At 37.2% G+C, this 17,863-nt stretch overlaps 1 protein-coding gene across 1 annotated transcript in view; it reads left to right on the top strand.

Annotated features, from left to right (window-relative positions):
- The window catches only part of CFAP46 (cilia and flagella associated protein 46), a 101,514-nt gene that overhangs the window by 19,184 nt on the left and 64,467 nt on the right, over positions 1-17,863 (top strand). The window contains exons 13-21 of the mRNA XM_087932479.1: positions 324-552; positions 1,059-1,179; positions 3,265-3,388; positions 4,385-4,515; positions 7,412-7,557; positions 8,855-8,994; positions 11,272-11,484; positions 15,849-16,068; positions 17,214-17,363. Of these exons, the coding sequence (XP_087788605.1) occupies positions 324-552; positions 1,059-1,179; positions 3,265-3,388; positions 4,385-4,515; positions 7,412-7,557; positions 8,855-8,994; positions 11,272-11,484; positions 15,849-16,068; positions 17,214-17,363 (1,474 nt within the window). The remainder of the gene's footprint in view (positions 1-323; positions 553-1,058; positions 1,180-3,264; positions 3,389-4,384; positions 4,516-7,411; positions 7,558-8,854; positions 8,995-11,271; positions 11,485-15,848; positions 16,069-17,213; positions 17,364-17,863) is intronic.

Here is a 17,863-nt window from a genome sequence, read left to right on the forward strand (position 1 = left end):
AATGGTACATTACGGTTACAAGCCATAGTAATAGAATTGTGAATCTGCCTGTTCCTTTTTATACCAAAAGAATCAAGGTGGGGCTGTTTTGAGACTTTGTTCTTAACCCCACCCCTTTTACAAAACTAAGTTGTCATTTATTTTCTATAATTGCTATAATTACTATATAGGCCAACACCAGCTAATGAACAGGAGGCTGTGATTTCACATTGTTGTGTGTCATAATAGTCAATCTAATTATAATACATATGTTTTGCATAAGGAGGAAAATTTACAGAATATCTTAATGTGTATAATTGAAAATAGTTATGGTTGCTTTCTAGCATGTTGATTTTATTGCGTTGTCAAGTTCATATGGAAATTGCTCGTATTGAAGAAAAAGCAGACAGAGTAGAGACTGCAATGAAACATCTAGAGAAGGCCATCAACCTTGATAACAATGGACAGTACCATGAATACCTCAAAATGGCTTTCCATCGGCTTAGCTTAAATACCATGCTGTATAAATCATTGGAGCGCCTAGAAGACCAAGCAAGTTTGATGATTGAACAGGTATATTTATATTGGATACATTAGAGCAGGATATGTTATTAGAGCATCAATAGAATTGGAAAAAGCAGGACTGCACATGTCTTGAAAAAAAGTTTTCATTTCAAGCTGTTGGAGTGCTCCCACCACCACCACACATTACAATGTTAAACATTGTAATCAGTATGATAAGAGAGAAAGGGTTGAGGTCGATACACATATATTGCTGGGAATCCAATAAATGCCACCTTTCTTCCCCTTGTTTGCCACTGAAATGCCATGTAAGGAAAAGAGGATAGGAAGTGGCTGTTTCCTCCTCATTTTGTTGCTTTCCAGCAGCCAACAGTGACATGCTGCAGCAAAAGATCAAAGCTTGTTGTCATGTGGAAAGAAAAAAGATGAAGGGGGAAAATACTGTATCTTGAAGGGGACATAGCTAATTGGGGTGAGGTCCTGAACAGAAGGAGTCTTTTTCATTGATCATGTTTTGTTGAAGTTTTACCAGTATAATTAGTCCTTCTTCTCTCTAGGCTAAAAAAGGAACCGCAAATGATAGTGTGAGGAAAAAACGCTCTCTGTTGGTGAATGCTGGTCTTGCACTAGCACCGGAGGCTTTTCAGGTTGTTCTTGATAGTGAAAACGAGGCTAAAGGTAATTTAAGTTTTTAGTCTTGGCAAAACTAAGATTTGGATTCAATGAGCCCTTGTTGCAATTGGCAAAATTAAATAACTTCCATGCCAAGTGATTAATTTTTGAGACAGCTCCATTAACAGTGACCTCTCCTTCCCTTAATAATCCATGGCAGCTTCTCACATCTGAATTTGAACTGCACAACATGATAATTACGAGAACAGGAACTCATTTTCCTGCCTCTGGTCTTCACTTCTGGTGGAGTTATTTCACCACTGAACAGACCAGTTATAATTAAAAGTAAACATCGAAGTAATAAATCACATTTTCATGAGGTTTTTTTCCCCTTCACAATCATGAAATTAATTTGAGACTTAATTTAAGATCCTTATGGGCAAAAAGTATTTTCAAAATATTCCACATAAATTGTTTATGGTAGTTCAATGCTATAGGAAAACTGTTCCCTCAAGCCATAAGAAATCCACAGCTTTTCTGCAAACTTTCTGTATAAATTAGAGATGTTTTGATTAAAGAAAGCTGGTAAAAATGTAGATTTGGAAGACTTGAAAAGATGCTGCTTTAAATATTTGTACCATTTAGCAGAGGAATGCTTGACTTCTGAAACACATCCATGTTTTTGTGCATGCATGCGTATATTAACTTTAAAGTGTTTTGTGGTTACAAAAACATCTTTTCCTTTTAATTGTTTGTTATTTACTTATTTAATTTTATTTATTTGGATGACACTCTTACCAAAGTGATTCTGGGTAGTGTACAAAATTGAGGGATTAAAGCCATATAAATAACTCTAAAATCTCAGCCTAATCTAAACAGAAAATAAATGGCATTTTTGTTACAACAAACAAAAACCTGGGCCTCTCTAACTTCTCAGCTCTCATCCCTGGGCAAGCAGCCAGGTTTTAAGTGCTTTCTAAAAGCCAAGAACGTTTTAAGAATTATTCTCAGAGAATATAGCAGCAGACAGTGGGGAAATGGTGAAAATCAGTTCCTGTCACCTTAGTTTCCTTGTGCAAATTGTTTAAGGAAAAATGAAGCACATATCGGATGGCCTAGTTATTGTTTTGTTCTTGTGTTTCCCTATCTTTGAATATTTCCCGTTTTCTAAACTGTTGAAGGGAAACAGAAAAGTAGAAAGTAACATGCTGTAATGTAGCATTCCATTACTAATACTTTAGGTTTCCTAAAACATTTGCATATATCTGATTTTTTAAAAAGAGGTTAAGGAATGAACTTTCTGCAATATAAGGATTCAGGGGAATAACGGCAGACCAGGTTCATTGTACATATTTTTAGTTGGGGTTTTCCAGAATTGGGGAGATCAGTATCAAAGTAGAGATTGTGATTTTAGCAGACAGAATTCAAAACCAGATTTCAATCAGATTATGAACATTGGAAGGGAATCTCCATTTCTGAACTCTTGCACTGAGAAGCTTTGCTGGAACTCTTGGCAACCTGTCTGCAAAAAACATGCTCTCTACTTTGGCACTGATTTCCCTCAGGCCCTGGGTGTGTAGTTGTCTAACAGCCTCCTCTCTGTATATTAACATATATGGAATGTAGGAATAAACATGTAACACTGATAGTTCCAACAGCAGCTACAGGTAGTCCTCAACTTACAACCACAATTGAGCCCAAAATGTATGTTGCTAAGTGAGACAGTTATTAAGTGAGCTTTGCCCCCTTTTATGACCTTTTTTGCCATAAGTTGTTAAGTGAATCACTGTGCTTATTAATTTAGTAACACCCTTATAAAGTGAATCTGGCTTCCCCATTGACTTTGCTTGTCAGAAGGTCACAAAATATGATCACATGACCCCAGGACATTGCAATTGTCATAAATATGAGTCAGTTGCCACACATCAGAATTTTGATTACATAACCATAGAGATGTTTTAACAGTTGTAAGTGTGAAAAACTGTCATAAGTCACTTTTTAAGGACTGTACTGTGTTGGACTGTACTGTAGTTTCTATAGAACTTTTATTTACCAATCCTAGTCCAATACTTCAACTAATTATTGTGAAATAATTGTAATAACAATTCCATGAATCTAACCCAAACTATGTTAAATTTTCTTCCTATTTAGTTCCCCCAAGTAAACATAAAGATCAAGTTAGCTATCTCTGTGCAAAAGCAGAGCACCACACTAAAAATATAGAGAAAGCAGATGGACATATGAAGAGACTAGGACATGAAAATGAAAAAGAAAGGTAATTATGGTTGTAGACAAACATTTAAAAATAAGCTATTTGTGTTTCTTTGTGTTTCTATTTGTATTTGTTGTGTTTCTTAAAAGCTATTTTATCTTGATAAAACTATACCCTGGTGTCCACAATTTTCCTTAGCTTAAAAACCACTGGAGTGTTAGTTAATAAGTATTGTTCCTGGTTTTTTTATATTTTGGAAAGTTGTAATGTTGGAAAGAAATTGTGTACAGGGACTGGGAATGCTGGGCAGAGGTATTAGAAAGGGTATAGAAATTGGATCCAACCTGTTGTTTGAGTCCTCTGAGGAAAATGTAGAGCTGAGTATTGGTCGGGATTGGGGCTCAGAGAATGCCAGCCTGATTGGCTGGGTCAATTGGATGAGTGACAGGCTGAGGCAGGAGAGCCGCAGTCACAGCAAGTCACAGCAAGTGGCCAGAAGGTTCCATGCTAGGACCGGGAACAGATGCCAACTGTTAGCAATGAGAAGGAGGTGGAGTCCATACTTCCTCCTGATCCAAGAAGAGGTAGAGCAGAGAGGAGACAGGCACAATGCCGATCAGCTAGACCAGAGATTGCCAACCTTTTGGACCTCAGGGACCACCAAACTCATAATTTTGAATTCTGGGGACCACTAATATGAATTTTGACTGACAGTGGCTTGCTGACGTTGGTGGGAGAGAGAGGGAGAGAGAGGGAGAGAGAGAGAGATCTGATCTAACCTCCCTCTCTCCCTCCCTCCCTCTCCCTCTCCCCCCCCCTCTCACACACACACAGAAATAGAGGCAGAGGTGGGATTCAAATTTCTTAACAACTGGTTCTGTGGGCATGGCTTAATTTGTGGGTGTGTTTTGATGGTCATGTGACTAGCTGGGCATGGCTTGTATGTAAATATTATAAATATTTATATAAATATTGATTTGTTTTATTGAAAATGGCAACTTTTACCCTAAATTGTCCTCTTAAAAGAAAATGAATTTTTATTTTAAATCATTACTACAGAATCCGCCTATGGTCAGAAATAGCAAAAACAGCACGGAAGCAAAGTGTTTGGGATGTTTGTCGGGCTGCATGTAGGTTTTGTCTCTTGTATGATGATAATCAAGTGATAAAGGTATCAAAACGCAAAAAATGTAAGTCTTGGTACTTGCGTATAGCATAATTTCATAATCAATCAAATAATCTCTTTTTCTGTACAGACGCAAGGGTAGAACCTTTTTATTCACAGGAAGTGCATTCAAATGCCTAGTTGCTTGGACCATTAAGATCTGCAAATTAGTTTATTAGTTGCCATGTGGACGAATGCTTTCTCTCCAATATTCCAAACAATTTACAGATATTCCAAGGACATTCAACTGATATCCTCAAGCTTGTCCATTTACCTTAACTATCATCTTCCATTCTACTTTATTCAGTCTTGCCAATAGTAATAGTCCATCATCTTCTTATATCACATGTCCAAAATATGTGAGTTTTTGTTTGCTAACTATCTCCTCAACTGAAGAGTTTGACTTGGAGGAGTGTGGATACCGGAAATATCATTTTATTTTTTATATATTTGAAAGACATTAAAACATGATATCTGTGAGAATAGGCTTCCTTGCCATAGTTAAGCATTCCTACAGATTTTTAAAAACCTTATTTAAGAAGTGTTAAGGACAAACAATTGAAATGAGTTTAGCAATTTTCTCATGCTGAAAAGTGATGCCTCTCCTTAGAACAAATTTAAAAAACAATAGGTTGTACGGGTGTGGACAGAAGAAAACTACATCAGATATAGTTGCATATCTCAATTCTAATTCCTGAACTAGTATTACTTACATCTGAAATAGACAAACCATTAGTGGTTGCCTTTATTACCACTACCATCATATGACATACAGGTTCTGATTTAGGGGGATGAACATTATCCCATTCTCATAGAAAGTTACCACAGTTCCTGCCTCATCAACTGGCATCTAAATTTATCTAAATATTTCAGTCATGTTTTTTTGGCACCAATATAGAATTGGTTTGCCAATGCCTTGATCTTGTGTATTTTTTTTCCTAAGCGAGTTAGGAAATGAGAGTTAGTTCTCTCATGTCTTTGGAGCCACACCTACCTTCACTCCTGTTGTGAATTACTTTTAGCTTCATTCTTCCCCTTGCCCTTCTCTGTCAGTCTTTCCAGGACTGATGATCCAATTGAGAGCTCATCTTCTTCTAGCATCAAACTCAGGGTCATTGGAGATACCGAGCCCTTTTATCAAATCAAAGTGCTCAACCTCTGGGAAAATATAGGTAGTCCTCAACTTACATTTGGTGATGGTTCAAAGTTACAACAGGGCTGAAAAAAAGTGACTTATGTCCATTTTTCACACTTACGACATTGCAGCATATCCACGGTCACATGATCCAAAGTCAGACACTTCGCAACTGACTCATATTTATGATGGTCGCAGTGTCCCGGGGGTCATGTGATTCCCCTTTTGTGACCTTCTGACAAGCAAAGTCAACGGGGAAGCCAGATTCACTTAACAACCGGGTTACTAACTTATCAACTGCAGTGATTCACTTAACCACTGTGGCAAGAAAAGTTGTAAAATGAAGCAAAACTCACTTAACAAATGTCTCACTTAACAACATAAATGTTGGGCTCAGCTGTGGTCATAAGTCAAGGACTGCCTTGTAGTTTCCAATCAAAGCAATAAAAGAGTATTTGGAATATACATCCTAGTGTTTGTCTTTACTGTTTCAAATATGTAGATGCTCCTAAAGACGTTATCAGGTTTCCTCACTATTAGCAAGAGTTCTGGTGTACTTACCTAACTCTCCTGGCAGATGTTTTATGTTAAGATTATGAAGATTTAAGCAGGAGTTAGATACAAAAAGATCTGGGGTTATTTATTTGTTTGTTGAGGTTATTCATTTACTAGATGTACATGCACGTATGTCTTGCCCTGACTGTTTTTTGAAATCATCACTTGAAAATGTTGGTTTCGTGCTGTTAATCACCATCATTAGTTTATTCTTGTCACAAGGGAAGATGAAAATTTTAGTACCACTGCTAAAAGTGCTTCTTCTTTTAGTCAATGGGATGTGGAAATTTAATAATTTAGTTTGGATGTCAGCAATTTAGATTGCCTTAGAATAGCATTGCTAATATGATCTGGGCTACAGAATTCCACATGAATATTAGATTGCAGCAGAGATACAATGTAAGAAACTCTCTGTGCCCATCTAATTGTTATTGGATTTGCTTTTGCCCTCTTATGCAGGCAGTCCTCAATTTCTGACCATATTTGAACCTAAAAATTTATGTTGCTAAGTGAGACATTTGTTAAGTTAGTTTTACAACCTTTCCTGCACAATTGTTAAGTGAATCACTGCAGTTGTTAATAGCAATAGCAATAGCACTTAGATTTATATACCGCTTTATAGTGTTTTACAGCCCTCTCAAAGCAGTTTACGGAGTCAGCCTATTGCTCCCAACAATCTGGGTCCTCATTTTACCCACCTCGGAAGGATGGAAGGCTGAGTCAGCCTTGAGCCTGGTGGGATTCGATCTGCCAAATTGCAGTAGGAGTAGCTTGCAGTACTGCACTCTAACCACTGCGCTACTGAGGCTCCTTAAGTTAGTAACATGGTTATAAAGTGAATCTGGGTTCCTCCTTGATTTTGCTTGTGACCTCACAAGGTCACAAAAGGGGATCACATGACTTTGGGACACTGCAACCGTCATAAATATGAGTCAGTTGCCAAACGTCTGAATTCTGATCACATGGACATGGCAATGCTGCAACAGTCATAAGTGTGAAAAATGAGAATAATAAGTCACTTTTTCCAGTCCCGTTGTAACTTCAAAGGGTCACTAAATGAACTGTTGTAAGTCAAGGACTACCTGCATAACCTACCACTTCTAACCCACAGAACAGTGTTTTTTTCAAATTTTAAGTTAGCCAATCTTTCACAGAGAATTTCTAAATTGTAAGTTTCACTAAATGATCACACAAAAAGTTATTAAACTAATGCATTTTATGTGTCTTTTAGTAATGAAGAAGAAAGCTAGTATAAGTACAACAGCTGATGAGCCTGAAGGAAATGTATTAGGAGAGTCACCAGTGCCTATGAAAGTATTTTCTTTAGAAAGAGATCTACTTAGAACCTTAGCAGAAGTAAGATGTATTAATGCAGAGGTTAGTAAATTATGCAACTATGAGATACCGTAGTTTTAAGATCCTTTTGTGCATTTGGTACAGGATGCTGATCTTCCTTATTCTAGCTTCTTTACATATGGCAGCTTTTTATGGGGGAAGGGCCTCTGAGAAACTCTGGCCAATAGTAAAAAAAAATGTTCATAACCTTTATGCATGTAGTTTTGAAATAAAGGAATTTTTTTTTTTAATTCTCTTAAGTACTGTTTCATGGGGACCGTGTTTTTCAGACTGACTGTTTTGGGACACAGGAAAATGAAAACTTTAATATCATCATAAGATTTTACATGTTATGCATATAAGGAAAAATCTTTTCTGGTATAAAAAACAGAAGTATCAGAATACTTCTGATTTTGCTACACCAGCTCCTAGAAGTCCCATTCAGTGTGACCAGCAACAGACAAATTATCCATTTATTTTTATTCCGCCGTTATTATTTTTACAAAGAAGTCAAGGTGACCAATATATCCAACACACCTTCCTCCTCCTATTTTCTTCACAACAACCCTGTGAGGTGAGTTGGACTGAGTGTATTACTGGGCCAAGGTCACCTAGCTAGCTTCCATGGCCATGGTGAGACTTGAACTCATGGCCTCTTGCTTTCTAGCCCTATGCCTTAACCACTAGTCCAAACTGGAGTTACATACCAATATGTGTAGAATGCAAATTCCATTGCTATACAGTCTGCATAAGAGCTTTTATAACTGAGTAATTTTTTTCCTAGCATTGGACTACTCATAAATAATGCATCTGAGAATACAACTGAAATTAAGCTTCTATTGCACTTTATATTAAGAAACAAAGACTAAAATTCTTGTTTTGTCATAATATAGGCTTCATTCAAATATAATAGATTAATAATAAATCTTTCTTTTAAAAAATCCCTTTCACTTACATTTTTTTCAACCAATTTGGTTTCCTGTGATATGTGAATATGAAGAACTGATTTGTTGAAACTCACCTTTAGGATAAAGTGATGGATTTATATCCTGAAATATCCACCAAATGAAAGAAAATAAACCCCAAACCTCCAGGATCAGAATGAATATGCTGGAAGCCAATTTAAAATTAATAATGGAAGGGTTTTTTTTCTACTGGTCTAAGCAATGAAATTGAGAAGTGAAAATCCAGCTTTAGCTTTGCTATGGCACCTGTGCATAATAAGAAAACATAAGAATAAGAATAGTCAGTGTCTATCACTAAGAAATGTATGCAGTTTTGATCTTTTTATATTCGTACCTTGATAGTTGTTTTTTATTCTCCTGGTGTCTGTATTTAGGCTACAATTCAATTATTAAGAACAGAAGGTGTCAAGCTCAATGATTATCCTGTCCTCCCTGTAGAAGCAAATACACATGTTTCAGGATACTCTCAACTTTCAACAAGAAATGGAAAAGAATCCGACTGGAATATATACAGGTTGTTTTGAAGCACTGTTATCTGCTTTGATTTTTTAAAAATGCTTTCAAAGACGTAAATAAAGTTAAAGTTAGATATAAATAGATATAGATATATATTTGTTTTCTTATGTTTTTGTGGGTATTAAATGTATGGTATTCAGCTTGCTTCGAGTATTTTCCCGAACAATCAACACAGAAAAATGCTACAAAACTGACAGAAGGTATTAGAAAGCAGAACACAGAACTCCAAGACCAAGACTCAACCAATCAGGATGAAGAAAAAAACCATTCAAAAAAAGTATGAGGCTAGCACCAAAATTTAAAACAGAAATGGCTGCCAAAGCCTGTCACACACGATGAAGATGAACCCAATACACGAGCCTGATGATGGCGGATGAGATTCTGCCAAAACGGCGCTACAACTTTAAAAGCGCAATTATAAAGACGTGGGAAAATACCTAAACCAAGCTGAATACCATGTGTGTGTTTGTGTGTGTGTGTGTGTGTGTGTGTGTGTGTGTGTGTTTGTTTGTTTAGTGACTGTTCAAAATTACAATGGCACTGAAAAAAGTAACTTATGACCATTTTTGACATGACTGTTGCAGTGTCCCAAGGGTCACATCATCAACAGTCGGATACTTAGCAATTGGTTCATACTTGTGACTGTTGCTGTGTCCCAGGGTCATGTAATCACCTTTTGTAACTTTCTGACAAGCAAAGTCAATGGGAAAGCCAGATTCACTTAACAACAAGATTACTAACTTAACCACTGCAGTGATTCACTTAACAACTATGGCAAGAAAAGTCATAAAATGGGGCAAAACTCCCTTAACATATGTCTCATTTAGCAACATAAATTTTGGGCTCAGTCACGGTCATAAGTCGAGACTACTTGTAATTGGTGTTTTGAATTTTGAACAAGTACATATTTCTTTCAAAATCTGGATATGTAGCAGTGGTAGTCCTCGACTTACAACAGTTTATTTAGTGACTGTTCAAAGTTACAATGGCACTGAAAAAAGTGACTTATAACCATTTTTCACACTTATGCCCGTTGCGGTGAGTTACATACATACAGACCTTGGAGATCTTCCTGTCCAATCTTCCTCCCACCCAAGCAGGAAACCCCACGGTCTCCCCTTAGTCTCCCCTCCCCTGGTGCCTGGAAGTTGAAGTAAATTTTGTAAGATTACACTTACTGTTCTAAGAACCTTAGAACAGGAAGTAGCAAATTTATTTTAACAATACTATAGCACCACTATCAAAGACTTTCGCAGTTTACAGGTAATATAAAAACATTTAAAACATTGATTGTACAGACTTCCATGAAAGCAATTTTATAAGGATCACCCAAACATTATTGCACAACAATAAAAATAGAATAAAAATAAAAGCTAAATATGCTACAATAAAATGATAAATTGTGGTTCTGTAACAACTCCATCTTTAACAACTTCTATAATATCAGCAAAGGGGGGGATAGCCTGATCTCTACTGTGAAGCTGCCCTACAACTTTGGCCTTGCAACTGAAAAGCAATGATTTCTTGCTTCCTCTCTTCAAACTCCTGAAAATGTCATATCAGTAAAAGTTTTGCCCTGTTAGAACCGCAGTAATCAAGATGTTACTGCAGTGATGGGATTCAACATTTTTTACTACCGGTTCTGTAGGTGTGGCTTCGTGGGCGTGCTGTGGCTTGGTGGGTGTGGCAGGGGAAGGATATTGCAAAATCCCCATTCCCACCCCACCCACTAACCTGCTTTCCAGGTCCGTTCTCCTGTGCAGGGCAACAAAAGAAGACCCAGCCAATCAGCTGGGACTCGGGGGGCAGAGAATAGATGAGGGTGGGGCCAGTCAGAGGTGGTATTTGCTGGTTCTCCAAACTACTCAAAATTTCTGCTATCTGTTCTCCAGAACTGCTCAGTTCCTGCTGAATACCACCTCTGACTGACTGACCTCTTTATTTGCATGATTTTTAATGAGATGAACTATTAATAATACTCGGTATGAAAGTTAGGGTAATTACGTATATATACATGTATGCAAGTTTATATTGTGTAAATGTAGGAGAAGATAATGTTACGTTTTTAAGATATCCAAAAGACATCCGAGGAAAGAGAAATTTTAAGGCTAGTCTGTAGAAGAACTTTATGATGGTACATTATTTGAAAATAGTTACATTTCATAGATTGAAAAAAAATAATTATTTTCCTGATATACACAATATACACAATGGGTTGTTTTCTGGTTTCCTTTTCTTTTTGGCAATTTAATAATTCAAATTTCTACTTGTTAAGCAACTGGATAAAACGGTTATCTCAGTACGCTATGGAAAACTTTCTGCGAGCTGTCAGAATTGGAGAGGAATTAAATGAAGCCTGGATTGTTCACAACACTGTGGTGTATGTGTTAAATCACAATAAGCATCTGATTATTTCGAAACGGCAAAGAGAACTTGTCGAACCCTTTCAAATTCTTTTCAATGCTGTAAAGAATATTGGAAACTTTGGGTAAGTTCTACAAGAGTTTAGTTGGATGTTTGACGTTTTTAAGGTTCATAATAGGAAAGTGCAACCTTTAATGGGCTTTTGATGTAAGAACATTGTTGGTTTTCGATTCGTAACAATGATGTTAACAGGTGAATCTTTTTTACTAAGGCAAGCCTTTATAGTTCTCCATTTATAGTTTTCCATTTTGAAAAATTTGAAGCTAGTATAGGTATTCCATTTGTTATTATTGCTGGCTGAAGATACTCTGGGTGTTTTTTCACAATGTAGATCCTTAACTGGTCAGATCTCTCATGCTATGTATTATTTTGTCTGATTGTGATACAAACATTTTTAATACATATATTTGCATGAATAATTTTAGTTCCCCCCTTTTCATTACTGTATATTGCATTGTTTCATTTATGATAAGTATATATATTTATATATATATAAGATTATTAGCATTCAGTTATTTAAATAGCTAAGAGTATTGAGAAGAGAGGAGAGAAAGAAAAATGTTCTATTCTAATTGGTTACAATTTAGGAATTGAGTTTAGAACTTGAGCATAAAAAGGTTTTTGTTGCATTATAGAGGTTTTGATCTTAAGCTGATTACTTAATATTAAAATCTTATTTTAATTGAAATATTAAAATTCGACAATTTTGAAATCCTGTGTGTTTGTGTTGAAAAAAAATAGATAAATGAGCAAAAGTAAAAAGGACTATTGGATGTCTGACTCCCCCTTAATAAACACCTGCTAATTTGCAATATTTGTAGGCCTCCTTAGAAGCCAAGGGAATATGTCTTTCTTGCAGCATAATACCTGGTTATAATTTTTTCATCTCGTCCCTCCTTTCTTTTCAATCTGAAACTGTTTATATTCCAGCTGATTACTGTAAGTACCATGCCAATATGTAGACAAAATTTTTTTTCCCACTTTTTACATCTTATGTTGTACTAGGCTGAATAAGCAACAGAAACATAAATAGAAAATATTTAAATAATGAATATGGATCTAAACTAAACATAATTGAACATAAAACAAAAATTATATAAAAGTAAGTATCCAACTACCAATATCCTAGTACTGCTAGTATACTAACATTAAACAGGAAATGAAGGAAGGGAAGGAAGGAAGGAAGGAAGGAAGGAAGGAAGGAAGGAAGGAAGGAAGGAAGGAAGGAAGGAAGGAAGGAAGATCTCTACTTATAAGTCCAGTTTGGTTTAAGTTACTTCTCCATATTTGGAAATAAAATAAAAAAATAAGTTCTATACTCCTACAGCAACAACTGTTAAAAGAAAAAGAAAAATAGGAAGTTCGTTATTTATCTGATAAGCACAGATTTTTTGAGAACCACAAAAGAAGAATTTTCATCCCCAAATTAAAAGATAGAACATTGTTGGATACAATCCTATTTCTTGCTGAAATATATTCCAAATCAAAATATTTTCTTAAATTTAGTTCATTGAAAGGCAGATCTGGGTAAATTGTTATTTTTATCTCCAGGATATTTCAAGCTGGTAGTTTGTCATGAAAGTTGTAAAAGGTGGTGTCTGATGCTGAATTTCAAAAACTATTAACTGTCTATGAGACATTACCATTTTGATGTTAATCTGTAAGCACTCAGTATCTCAAATCTAACATTGGCTGACAGTGAGCCAATATCCTGAATACATAATGCTATGTAAATTAACAACAGCTTCTGCTCCAGTAAATTGCTTCATAAGTGGTTTCTGCTAAGCTACTTATCTGATAGTTTAATTTGCAGCTTTTAAATTATTTATTGTGAAATTGTTCTTTTACAAAAGGTTAAATTCTGAGTTCCTCAGAAATGCTAGTAATTCTTTTCCTTGCTTCCATATGTTTAACAAATTAAAAGGCTTGTGTTTATATATTTTGCAAGGTATCCAAGATATGCCAACATCCAGATTTGCCTCATTAATTCAAGAGAGATTACTTCTTCCTACTAACATGGCTAGTCTAGTGAAGAGAAGGACCAGGGGAAACATGATAGCGGTCTTCCAATATTTAAGGAGCTGCCATAGAGAGGAAGGGGTCAAGCTATTTTCTAAAGCGCCTGTAGGCCAGACAAAGCATAATGGATGGAAACTGAACAAGGAGAGATTTAACCTGGAAATAAGGAAAAACTTTCTGACAGTGAGAACAATCAACCAGCTTGCCCTCAGAGGTTGTGGGAGCATCATTACTTGAGACTTTCAAGAAGAGATTGGACTGCCATTTGTCCGAAATGGTGTAGGGCAGGGGTGTCCAACCTTTCACCTTCCCTGGGCCACATTAGAAGATGAAAATTTGGTTTGGGCCGCACATAAAATAAAATAACAGTAACGATACCTGATCATCCAAAAAAACCCATAGAAAACATAGTTAACATATTAAATTTATTTGGAAATGAAGTTAGTGAGATGTTTTTATTATTAATTATTTATTAAAAATTATTTATTTTTTATCATGGTTTTTTTATCACGTTTTTTTATCATGGTTTATTTTCCGGCCAAATTTTGTGGGGGGGGGAGAAAGCTCACCTGCCTCGCGCCTACCTCTCCTCCTGCAAATGGCCCAGCTGGATGAGGCAGGACTGGAAGGCAGAAGCAGCAGCGGCGGCGGGGGTCGCGGTGGGGGCAGAAGCAGCAGCAGTGGTGGGGGCAGAAGTGGCAGTGGCGGTGGGGGCAGAAGTGGCGGGGGGGCAGTGGCGGTGGGGGCAGAAGCAGCAGCGACGGCAGGGGCAGAAGCGGCAGCGACGGCGGGGGCAGAAGTGGCAGCGGGGGCAGAAGCGGCGGCGGGGGCAGAAGCGGCGACGGTAGCGGCGGCGGCAACAGCAGGAGGTGGCGCTCTGACAGCACTCGCCTTTTCTGTTGCTGCTTGGCCTGGCGCTCGCCTCGCCCCGCCTCGCGCCTGCCTCTCCTCCTCCTCCTCGCTGGCTCTGGCACAAAGGTTGGGGTGGGCACTGGGCCACATTACGAGGCGACCTGGGCCGCATGAGGCCCGTGGGCCACGGGTTGGACAAGCCTGGTGTAGGGTCTCCTGCTTGGGTGGGGGGTTGGACTAGATGACCTATAAGGTCCTTTCCAACTCTGATTATCTATTATCTATTATCAACTGAGATAATAAGCATCAGGGCTCAGTATAGTTCTATATAATCTGGCAGAAAACCATTGCCCCCTCTTCCCTGTCCAGAATTTTAGTTTGATGCATAAGAATAGAGCTGGAATAGAGTTCTTGGCTCAAGATGACTGAGGAGAACTATCTTCATTATTTTACATAGCATACCATTAAAATAATGCTATATCCCAGTTAAAGCAAACTGAGAGTTTGGACATAAATCACTCACTGTTTTCCTATCTATATGAGCAGATTCACCTATAGAGTCAGAGCAAGGTTAAGGTGAAGTCCAAGCATTTTTTAACTCACTATTTTATTTATGAGCAGTGTTTTAAAATATTGGATAGGTCTAATGTCTTTCTATTTCTAGACTCTTAAGTCTGGAAAAGAAAGATGAGCTTTCCTGTTTTTTCAATCCCCAAATTATTTCCCAGGTTCTAATTAATTACTCAAGAGGAAGAAAATACTTTGTGTTCATCCAAAATGCTACTGCTCTTTAATTGCTGTTTAAAAGTTGAATTACATCTGCATCCAAACATTTAAGTGACTTACACCAGCATATAGATTTTATTTGATATCGATAAAGGAGGGTTCCTAGATATTTTATTATAGCCAGCTCTCCCTCTTCACCCATTTTTTGGCTAAAAAATGAATTGGACTTAGTATTTGCTACATTCATTTCTTTAGGGCTATAGTTTATTTATTTGTTCAGCTTATATCCCACAGGTGATAAACGATTATTGTTACAATGATTATCATACTATTTTTTTTCTTTTTCCTCACTTTTTGGTTAAAGCACTTTCTAAGTGTGTTTTTTCCTCTTTCACTATTGATGAAGTACTCTGAAAGAAGGAGCAGTTTTTTGGAATAATAAGCTAAACAATTTCCTCCTCAGTTGTAATATACTACTTTTTATTGTAAAATTGTCTATACTGGTTTCTACATGATGGAGTTTCTTTTTTTCTTTTTGTACCTATGGGCAGTATATTAGGTCTGTTGAGTGTACATGATGGGGATGGAACACTAAGATATAACTGGAAATAGAAATGCTAATTATGGAAGGCTGTACAAATAGGCAGTATTCAGAGACTTGTAATCTGAGGATCGATCTACTTAAACCAAATAAATACATAACTAACGTAACAGATATGTTAGCATATCTGTTACATGTTTGGTATTAATGAATGTGTATCTTAATTTGGCACAGTAAAGCACTTATGTATAATATTAACTTTAAACAATTTCTCTTTTGTTTTGTTTCAGGAATACTACTGTTTTAGTAACATTATGCAATGCTCTGGCAAGAGGGCTGATTCTTCCTTGGATTCCCAAAATTGTTTCCAAAACGGATGAAAAGAAACTTAATGAGGAAGGGCCCGCCAAGCGTAAAAAGACTGCCTTAAAAGGACATGATAAATCATTCACTGCTTTAATTACACCTGTGGATCCAGCTGGAATCCATGATATTAAAGCAGCCGTAGAGGTATATTTCTTATCATAGTGATTTTCTATGAGACAATAAACTATTCATGATTAAATGTCTGTTTCAACCTATGTGAGCAGATTGAAGATGTATGGTTGACTGTTCATCAGAGGTTGATTGAATAAAGTAGCTACAGTTTTGATGTGTGTTCTTTCTTTCATGGAATATGTAAGCATTTTTGTTGGAAGCAGGAGAAAGGGCCGAATGAGGAAATGTATCTACAAATCTTAAAAATTGGAACTTTTATTTAAATCAAGCAAGACTTGAGTGGCTTTGGGTGTTTGGACATTCTTGTGCTGAGAACCTTCCATGAGTGGCACTGCTTCAGATAGACCTGGTGGGTAATCTGGGAGTCCTGAACTCAAAGAGCAGGTGGCAACCAGAAATTTCAACTTGGGCAGAATGCAGCAACACATGCCTTCAATGGCATTAGTTATTTGTTCACATGTAACAACACTATCCATGAGCTGCATTGGCTGCCAGTATGCTTTCGTATGCCATTCAAGATGCTGGTTAAAGCACCATTAAAGCCTTTCATGGCTTAGGACCAGGTTATTTGAGGGCCCATGTCTTTTCTCAGTTGTTTCTATCATTTAGTCTGATCAAGCCCAGTGGCTTGCTTAGAGTCCTGTTGGCTAAAGAATGCCTCTTGGTGGACCAAGGAGACATGCCTTTCCTGCCATAGCACCTATCTTATGGAAAATTCACCCTCCAGAGATCAGGAAAGCTCCAACCTTGCTGGACATTCATAAGGTCCTAAAGACCTGGTTCTGTGCCCGAGCCTGAGGCCCCAAGTGTGTGCAAAGACCCACTTCTTGGTTGTATAAGGGATTTGGGTGGATGTTTCTTGGATGCTTTGTATTTCAGTAATGTTTGTCATAGTTGTTGTTTTATTTTAATTCTGTTTGCTGCTTGGAGTCACTTATTGACATTGGCTGCCATATAAAATGGATGGATGGATAAACAAACAAACAAATGTAGTTATTTATTGGCAAACCAACAATTCTAGTTTATTTGATGGAAGAGCTTTTTAACAGTAAAAAAGATGTTTATTTCTCCATCTCATGCTCCCCAAAATTTGTTCATATGCTTCTGCTTTAGTTTTTTTTTTTTTAAGATAGCATTTATAACATAATTTCTTTAAGGTCTGTGAATTTGCTATGCGTTTACCTAATGGAAGTGCACCTGATGAGCCTGTGCCTATTGCTGTACGTCAACAAGTTATTGCAACTTGGGTAAAAGCCAAACAATTACTTCAGCAACAGATTGTGAGGTGGCATGGATCTGAGGAGGAGGTATCAGTGCTTTCTAACACAGAATATGGGGAAGGGCGGGGTGTTCTTGTATTATAAATTACCTAAAGCCAGGGTGGATAAAAATTGGTGATTTTTTAATTTAAATCAGTTTTTTTAATTTTGATCAAATTTATTTTAATAAAATGCTGTTGGAGTAAAAATCTAAAGATAGTTTTCCATTTAATATACATTAATAATTTAGTTTATTCAGCATGAAATGGAGCTTAGTTATGTAGCATGAGGCTATATATCAGGGATGGGATCCGACCGGTATAACTACCGGTTCTGTCTCTCTGCATCGTGCGAGTGCAATTTATGACCTTCTGTGCTGCCCGGACAGCTGAGCAGCGCTGCGTGCAAGTGCTCAGCGGTTGGAAAAGCCCTTTTTCCTGCTTTTTTAACCACAGCTGTTGCACACAAAGCAGCTGCGGTTGAAAAAGCAGGAAATAAAGGTCAGATAAGAGTCCAGGCGGGCGGGTGGGCCAAAACAGCAGCAGACA

This window comes from Pseudonaja textilis, chromosome 4 (genome assembly GCF_049901715.1).
Source record: "Pseudonaja textilis isolate UNSWEBS1 chromosome 4, rPseTex1.2, whole genome shotgun sequence".
Lineage (NCBI taxonomy): Eukaryota > Metazoa > Chordata > Lepidosauria > Squamata > Elapidae > Pseudonaja > Pseudonaja textilis.